At 48.7% G+C, this 9,095-nt stretch overlaps 1 protein-coding gene across 1 annotated transcript in view; it reads left to right on the top strand.

Annotated features, from left to right (window-relative positions):
* Positions 1 to 3,461: 3,461 nt before the first annotated feature.
* Positions 3,462 to 9,095, top strand: part of LOC136678746 (transmembrane protein 132C-like) — a 282,915-nt gene continuing 277,281 nt past the window's right edge. Inside the window, exon 1 of the mRNA XM_066656872.1 lies at positions 3,462 to 3,905. Within this exon, the coding sequence (XP_066512969.1) occupies positions 3,842 to 3,905 (64 nt within the window). The 5' untranslated portion in view covers positions 3,462 to 3,841. The remainder of the gene's footprint in view (positions 3,906 to 9,095) is intronic.

Raw genomic sequence — 9,095 nt, 5'->3', positions numbered from 1 at the left:
GACCGTCTGATGTCTTACGGTGAAGCCGAATGATCTGGACTGTGTATAAAGAGCTGTAAAAAGATGAGCACCAAAAGGACAATGCGCTCCATCACTGTCCGGTTACTTACGGCCTGCTAGCTGCCGATACTGTCCCTGAGTCTCCTGTTGTCAGTAAAATGAAACGGACGACAAAGTCTTTGACCGAGTCAATTAGAAACACGGTGTTTTATGAGGCGATGTTTGAGCTCAGGTTAATTGGTTAATTGGTTAATTGGCCATGATTTTCTCACCTTCTTTTAAATATGGACTGATTAATTATGGCTTCACTATCAATTGTATTTATGACAGCAGCAGGTTTCCGCGCTAATGACTTGTATTCCATCAAAAGTCTTGTCAGGTGTAACAGATCCTTCGCTGGCTGAGTACTGGTGTGTGTGTGTGTGTGTGAGAGAGAGAGAGAGAGAGAGAGAGAGAGAGAGAGAGAGCCTGTCTGCTAGCATGCTAACATGCTACGGAGCTCCCAAACTCTCTACAGCAAGCGCTAATGAGATTCTAATGTATTCAGCACGGTTGAGCGAGCACGAAGCTAGCTTTCAGCACCAGAGCTGTGTCAGAGAGCGAGAGAGAGAGAGAGAGAGAGAGAGAGAGAGAGAGTACTGGAGGGTGACAAGAGAGACAGAACGAGAGAAGAGAAAAAAGGAGGGTAGAGTAAGAGTCAGAGGGTTTTACTGTTGTTTTGATGAAGTGTCTCTGTGTGTGTGTGTGTGTGTGTATTGAGTGTGAATGAGAAATGAAAACGCTCTGCAATGTTTGACGTTTTTTTAAAATGCTCTTTTGAAAGAAAGAACACACACACAAACTCAAGAAAAATGGACCCACTCCACAGACGACGTATGTTTTTAACCTTCTCCAGGAATCACTTACAGTTCAGTTGGGGGAAGGTCATTTCCCAAATCCAGGTTTATTAGACCAGTATAATGTAGATCAGAAATATATTTATTGATATATTTCATAGACCAGGGGTTCTTAACTTGTTTTTTTGTGACTACTTTGGGGGCGAAAGTGGTTCCACCAAAACTATACCTCTGAAAACTGACCCACAGTGCTCCTGGAGCAGTGGAGGATGGAGGTTATATTTGAAGCTGTGAGGCTCATGACTAGTGCAGGCCCCCCTCCCCATCCCTGCCCCTGACCAATGTCTACACCTGTTTCTCCAGCAGGGGAAGATAGAACTCACAGAACTGAAGGGGAACACAGAACTGCTGGTTCCCGCTGCTGTATCCCCGCTGTACTTCATTAACACAGAAGGGTTTGTGTGGATCAATTTGTATGGGTTGCATTTTAGATTGTTATGGGAGGAGTCAGTGGGAGGGTCCTAAATTAAGAGCTAGTGTCTGATTGGCCGTAACGATGTTATGCAAGGAGTCAGTGGGCAGGTCCTAAATCACGAGCTAGTGTCTGATTGGCTGTAACTGGCCGTTATGGAAGGAGTCAGTGGGCGGGTCCTAAATCACGAGCTAGTGTCTGATTGGCTGTGACTAGACATTATGGAAGGAGACATTGGGTGGGTCCTAAATCAGGAGCTAGTGTCTGATTGGCTGTAACTGGACATTATGGGAGGGGTCAGTGGGCGGGTCCTAAATCAGGAGCTAGTGTCTGATTGGCTATAGATGTTTCTCTTCTGCAGATTCTCTCCTGATGGCGGGGCTGGTACGGATTGATCTACTGTAGATAGTCTCCTCAGATTCTCCTGCACTGTCTCTGCGTCAGAATCACTCTGACTGACTCCTGCGGGGGGTGTTTGGGAACGGGGGTCTATCTTCTGGTCTCCAGGGGTCTCTCTGTGTCACAGCTCCCAGTAAAACCAGTGTGACGTGGTCAAAATATATATGTTGACTCTTCATGACTTGCAGTGACAGCTGGACAAAAAAAAATGTTGGTATGGGAAAAGTCTTCATTTCAAAGAGGACAGAGAGTGGACACAGGGTTTAAAAGCTCCAGCAGCACTGCTGTGTCTGATCAACTCTACATCAGCACAACACACACTAACACACCACCACCACATCAGTGTCACTGCAGCGCTGAGAATGATCCACCACCACATCACACCTGCTCTGTGGGGGTCCTGAGCGCTGAGGAACAGGGGGGAAGAGGGGTAACAAAGTATGCAGAGCAACAGGTGGACTACAGTCTGTAACTATAGAACTACAAAGTGCTCCTGTGTGGTCAGTGAAGGTGAGAGAATGCAAAATGAGTGGAGAAATGATGCATTGGTTATAATTGTATGGCCGATGAGTTTACTATTCAGTGAACTAAACCAGAACATCCATCACACACACACACACACACACACACACACACTCTAACTCTACTTCTCCACCTGAAAAATGGAATGAGGGAATATATATCTCTACAGCTCACACTGAGAGAGAGAGAGAGAGAGAGAGAGAGAGAGAGAGAGAGAGATGACAGGAAGGAAAGAAAAGTCTGGAACAACACCCCAGAGCAACATCTCGTCTCGTTGATGTCTCAGGAGACTTAACGCTGACCCTCCAGAAAGTCCTCAGGAGAAACACGAGACACTTCTGAGAAATAAGACGCTTATGTCTGGGCTCTGAGCGCTGGTGAGAAACAGCGGAGCTCTGTGTAATTATCTCAACACTGAGCCCTGTGTGAGACACAACAGAGACCTCCACTCAAACTCCAGAGGAAACACAGGGGACATTCCTGAGCAGCAGGGGATACTCTCCACCCTCTCTCCATCTGACCTCGGTGTTGACCAGGAGACACTACCGCGCTATTATAATGTGGAACAGATGTGTACAGAGATTTTAAGGAGGAACTAAAGAGGAAGAAGTTGACGGAGAAAAAGCAGTCCTTAATTTCCCATGAGCACCACTAGGGGGGGCTAGAGCTCCTTCAGTGGAGCACCCAGGCGCGCGCGCACACACACACACACACACACTTTTGTCGCTCGTGCAGGTTTGAGTGGGCTGTTTCTCTCCCCCCGCGCCCGCGCGCGTGTGTGTGTGTGACAGAGAGAGAGAGAGAGAAAGAGTTGCCTTACTTTACCCTTTTCCAAACAGCAGTAGAACTGATGACGTTTTATTTAGAAACAGAATTCGAATTCAAATTCGATTTAAAGCTCTTTGAGCATTACTTCACTGCGTTGCTTTCCTCTGACGGAAATCCCTCAAGCCCCAGCTTTTCCAAAAAGTCCCCTGTCTTCAACCTGATTGGCTGCGTTTGGGCCCGCCCCTTTCTCTCCTTCTAGGTCCCTATTGGTTGACGTTGTTGTCACTCATTGGCCCCGCCCCAGACGGTTCTGCTCCGCGCGCCACAGTCTCTCTCTCTCTCTCTCTCTCTCTCTCTCTCTCACATGAGCAGCGGCTGCGACCGGAGCGCGCACAAGTGCGTCTGCGCCGAGCGAGCGCGAGGACGGGGGTACGCGCGTGCGTGCGTTTTGTTTTTGGAGCACACGCGTATTTTGGAGTGATAGAGAAGGAGAGAAAGAAAGGGAGAGAAAGAGAGGAAACGCCGCGCGCGCAAACACGCCAAGTCCACCGTGGAGAGTTTGGAAAGGCGCGTGCGCCCGCACTGGATACGCGTGCGCGTCCGCGAGCTGGAGTTTTACTCAGAAGTGCAGCAGCAACAACTTGTCCGCACGAAGTGCCCGGATGTTGCTTCGCGCCTTTTGGAGTGAAGCTCCGAGGATGATGATGATGGGACGCGTGCACGAGCTTCAGCTGCTCCGGAGCGTCCGCGCGCGAAGCCCATAGCACGGAGTTTGTGTGTGTGTGTTTGTGTGTGTGTGTGTGTGTGTGGGACCCAGCACTAAGAAAGGCTGATCCGGATCAGGATGATGTGTGTTTGGAGCGCGCGCTGGGACGCGCTCGTGCTGCTCCTCGCATCTCTTCGCACGGGTAGGAAAACACACACACACACACACACACACACACACACACACACACACACACAGTTGCTCAGAGAAGTTCGCGCGCACCGAGAAGCGCTGGGATACACTGGACATGTTCGCGCTGTCTTTCTTTCGACGCCTCTTTCTCTCTCTTCTTGTCGTTTACGCGCATCCTCTCTTCTTCTATCCCTTTTTTATGTTTGCTTTTCTACACATCTCTGTTTCTCTCCCTCTTCCCCCCCTCTGTCCATCCTCTCTCCTTCTCCTCTGTCTGTTTCTCTCTTTCTGTTTTGTCAATACATCCATCAGTTTAGTCTTTCTTTTCTCCACTGTTCCTTTTATCTTTTATATACTAAAGTTGCTCTGTCTCTGTCTCTCTCTCTCTCTCCCACATCCGTTTTATTTTTGTCTTTATATTCTGCACCCTGCTCCCTTTATTCTCTCTTGCTGTGTCTCCTTTTCTGCTTCTCCGTTTGTTTTTGCTGAACATTTATCTTCTCTCTCTCTCTCTTTCTCTCTCTCTCTCTCTCTCTCTCTCTCTCTCTCTCTTTCTCCCTGTCTCTCTCTGTCTCTCTCTGTCTCTGGAGTGTGTTTAATTAAAGTGAAATGAGCTGAAATGTGTTTTTTCTGTGTAATTTAGAAAATAACCCACTGTATCTGGAGCTTCCACGGAGCTGGTGTGTGTGTGTGTGTGTGTGTGTGTGTGCAGGTTTATTCCTGGATAATTGTGAATGACCGTTTTTAAATTAATTCCTCATTTGAGAAAATTTAATATAAACTTTGGTTTAAAATCTCCCTCGATTTCTTTTACATTTTAAATCTGTGAACATTTAAAATCAGCTGCACGTTCTGTAAATGTTCAAGGGCTTTTAATTTGTATCTTTTTATTTGTTTATCGCACGATTTGGGCATTTGGGGCTTTTATTGTGTGTTTACGGTGAGCAGCTGATGGTGTGTGTGTGTGTGTGTGCTCAAATGACTTCCGTTTCTTCTTTAATTTTACTGATTAATTTAGACACCACTTTAAGTCGTGTTGGTGGTTGTCCGTCGTAGAAAAACCTCGTATCTCCACAAACACAACGATGTCCTTAAAGGAACATTGGAGTTAATGAGAAGATATTTATTCTCCGCTGATTCCTGGTCATTTCTCTGTGTCTCATCAGGAGCTCATTCAGTGGGAGTTTTCAAATTAAGCGAAGAATGAAAATGAAGAATAAGGTTTCAGTAGCGGAGATGGGAGGTTTTGTCCCGGCAGCAGCTCTATGTGGTGTGTGTGAGCGTCATGTTCTGTAACAGTAGCGGTTTAAAGTGTGTAACTGCTCTACGGAGAAGTCAGGGCTTTATTATTGACAGAGAACATCATTTCTATTTTCTGGAGATTGTGTTGATAAAGGCGAGGCCAACATAGCGCTTCTCAGACATATGCTTCTCACGGATCCAGCAGGTCACTGAACAGCCTTCAGGGAACAACCCCCTCCACCCAGCGCTTACACAACACACGGAACGCAGGAGGGTGGGGGAACACTGAGGGGATGAAACGGACGAACAACTACGCAACAACGAAACCACCGTCACGTACACACACACAGTACAGCGTTCACACAGCGACGCTGCACTACACTCAATAAACACAACGCTCCTTCACTGGGCAGACTGCAGGGCATGCTGGGAGCCACTCTCCATGGCCCCGCCTCCTTTATTCTGCTCTAGTGAGTGGGGGCCGGAATATGAGAATCAGTCTTTTCCTCACAGTGTTTTTAAAATACACACAACGTGAAATTAACTTATGACTTTTGTGTGAGTGACTGGGTGAGTAAGTGTGTGAGTGACTGGGTGAAAGAGTGTGTGAGTGACTGGGCGAATGAGTGTGTGAGTGGCTGGGCGAGTGAGTGTGTGAGTGACTGGGTGAGTGAGTGTGTGAGTGACTGGGCGAGTGACAGTGTGAGTGACTGGGCGAGTGAGTGTGTGAGTGACTGGGTGAGTGAGTGTGTGAGTGACGGTGTGAGTGACTGGGTGAAAGAGTGAGTGAGTGTGTGAGTGACTGAGTGAGTGGGTGAAAGAGTGTGTGAGTGACTGGGTGAGTGAGTGTGTGTGACGGTGTGTGAGTGTGAGCGACTGGGCGAGTGAGTGTGTGAGTGACTGGGTGAGTGAGTGTGTGAGTGACTGGGTGAAAGAGTGTGTGAGTGACTGGGCGAATGAGTGTGTGAGTGAGTGGGTGAGTGAGTGTGTGAGTGACTGGGTGAGTGAGTGTGTGAGTGACGGTGTGTGAGCGACTGGGTGAGTGAGTGTGTGAGTGACTGGGTGAAAGAGTGTGTGAGTGTGTGTGTGAGTGACTGGGCGAGTGAGTGTGTGAGTGACTGAGTGAGTATGTGAGTGGCTGGGCGAGTGAGTGTGTGAGTGACTGGGCGAGTGAATGTGTGAGTGACTGGGTGAGTGTGTGAGTGAATGTGTGAGTAACTGGGTGAGTGAGTGTGTGAGTGACAGGGCGAGTGAATGTGTGAGTGACTGGGCGAGTGAGTGTGTGAGTGACTGGGCAGTGAGTGTGTGAGTGACTGGGCGAGTGAGTGTGTGAGTGACTGAGCGAGTGAGTGGCTGGGCGAGTGAGTGTGTGAGTGACTGCGCGAGTGAATGTGTGAGTGACTGGGTGAGTGAGTGTGTGAGTGACTGGGCGAGTGAGTGTGTGAGTGATTGGGCGAGTGAGTGTGTGAGTGACTGGGTGAGTGAATGTGTGAGTGACTGGGTGAGTGAATGTGTGAGTGACTGGGCGAGTGAGTGCGTGAGTGTGTGAAAGACTGAGTGAGTGTGAGTGACTTGGTGTGTGAGTGAGTGTATGAGTGACTGGGCGAGTGAGTGTGTGAGTGACTGGGCGAGTGAGTGAGTGTGTGAGTGACTGAGTGAGTGTGAGTGACTGGGTGTGTGAGTGACTGGGTGAGTAAGTGTGTGAGTGACTGGGTGAAAGAGTGTGTGAGTGACTGGGCGAATGAGTGTGTGAGTGGCTGGGCGAGTGAGTGTGTGAGTGACTGGGTGAGTGAGTGTGTGAGTGACTGGGCGAGTGACGGTGTGAGTGACTGGGCGAGTGAGTGGGTGAGTGACGGTGTGAGTGACTGGGTGAAAGAGTGAGTGAGTGAGTGGGTGAAAGAGTGTGTGAGTGAGTGTGTGAGTGACTGGGTGAGTGAGTGTGTGTGACGGTGTGTGAGCGACTGGGCGAGTGAGTGTGTGAGTGACTGGGTGAGTGAGTGTGTGAGTGACTGGGTGAAAGAGTGTGTGAGTGACTGGGCGAATGAGTGTGTGAGTGAGTGGGTGAAAGAGTGTGAGTGAGTGTGTGTGACTGGGTGAGTGAGTATGTGAGTGACGGTGTGTGAGTGACTGGGTGAAAGAGTGTGTGAGTGTGTGTGTGAGTGACTGGGCGAGTGAGTGTGTGAGTGACTGAGTGAGTATGTGAGTGGCTGGGCGAGTGAGTGTGTGAGTGACTGGGCGAGTGAATGTGTGAGTGACTGGGCGAGTGAATGTGTGAGTGACGGTGAGTGACTGGGTGAGTGTGTGAGTGAATGTGTGAGTAACTGGGTGAGTGAGTGTGTGAGTGAATGTGTGAGTGACTGGGCGAGTGAGTGTGTGAGTGACTGGGCAGTGAGTGTGTGAGTGACTGGGCGAGTGAGTGTGTGAGTGACTGAGCGAGTGAGTGAGTGGCTGGGCGAGTGAGTGTGTGAGTGACTGGGTGAGTGAATGTGTGAGTGACTGGGTGAGTGAATGTGTGAGTGACTGGGCGAGTGAGTGCGTGAGTGTGTGAAAGACTGAGTGAGTGTGAGTGACTTGGTGAGTGAGTGTGTGAGTGAGTGTATGAGTGACTGGGCGAGTGAGTGTGTGAGTGACTGGGTGAGTGTGTGAGTGACTGGGCGAGTGAGTGAGTGTGTGAGTGACTGAGTGAGTGTGAGTGACTGGGTGAGTGAGTGTGTGAGTGACTGAGTGAGTGTGCGAGTGAATGTGTGAGTGAGTGACAGGGCGAGTGAGTGTTCGAGTGAATGTGTGAGTGAGAGACTGGGTGAGTGAGTGTGTGAGTGACTGAGTGAGTGTGTGAGTGACTGGGTGAGTGACCGAGTAAGTGTTTGATCACAGTGTGTGCGTGTGTATTTGATCATTGTGTGTGTGAGTATGTGATCACTCGTGTGTGTGTGTGTGTATGTGAGTGACTCTTTGAGTGTGTGATAACTCTGTGTGTTTGTGAGTGTGTGATCACTGTGTTTGATTACAGTATGTGTGTGTGAGACTGTGTGTGTGATCATGCTCTGTGTGTGTGTGTGTTGTACCTGTTGTTAATCCCATTCCTCTGCACTGCAACTGGATGTGTTTGATTTGTTGATCCACTGTAAATGGTCCAGTAGTTGAGGTCTGTATATCACCACCAGTGAAAACGTATCTCTCCACTGTTTGATGTGGAACAGAAAAACTGAGCAGTGAAATTTAATTTGTTTATCATTAATTCACTTTAATTCTGACGAATCATCACTGGAGGAATGTATCAGGAACAGGGGAGTTTTCAAGTGTTTTTGTGAAACATAATAATAATTCATAATTAAAACATTCACCTGCTCTTTTGTTCATTTACGGTAAACTGCTGTTTAGTATTAAATAAGACAATATCCATCCATTATCTGTAACCGCTTATCCAATTTAGGGTCGCGGGGGGTCCAGAGCCTACCTGGAATCATCGGGCGCAAGGCGGGAATACACCCTGGAGGGGACGCCAGTCCTTCACAGGGCAACACAGACACACACACATTCACACCTACGGACACTTTCGAGTCACCAATCCACCTACCAACGTGTGTTTTTGGACTGTGGGAGGAAACCGGAGGAAACCCACGCGGACACGGGGAGAACGCACCAACTCCTCACAGACAGTCACCCGGAGCGGGAATCGAACCCACAACCTCCAGGCCCCTGGAGCTGTGTGACTGCGACACTACCTGCTGCGCCACCGTGCCGCCCATAAGACAATATGATTTAAAAAAACATTAAAAATGAAGTGTTAATATGCTCCTGATTTCTAAATCACTGAAATCTCTGTCTGTAACTGGTCTAAACCCACACTCACGGGCTTTTAGACACAGTATTGTCCCCAAGAACAGAACAAACCCATCACAGTCTTCTTCCTGATGGAGCTCAGAACCAACGCAGCGCCCAATAAACTCTCCACTCT

Source organism: Hoplias malabaricus, chromosome Y, assembly GCF_029633855.1.
Source record: "Hoplias malabaricus isolate fHopMal1 chromosome Y, fHopMal1.hap1, whole genome shotgun sequence".
In the NCBI taxonomy this organism is placed as follows: domain Eukaryota; kingdom Metazoa; phylum Chordata; class Actinopteri; order Characiformes; family Erythrinidae; genus Hoplias; species Hoplias malabaricus.
Note: the sequence above shows the minus strand (reverse complement) of the source record. Positions and strands in the feature narration are given on the sequence as shown.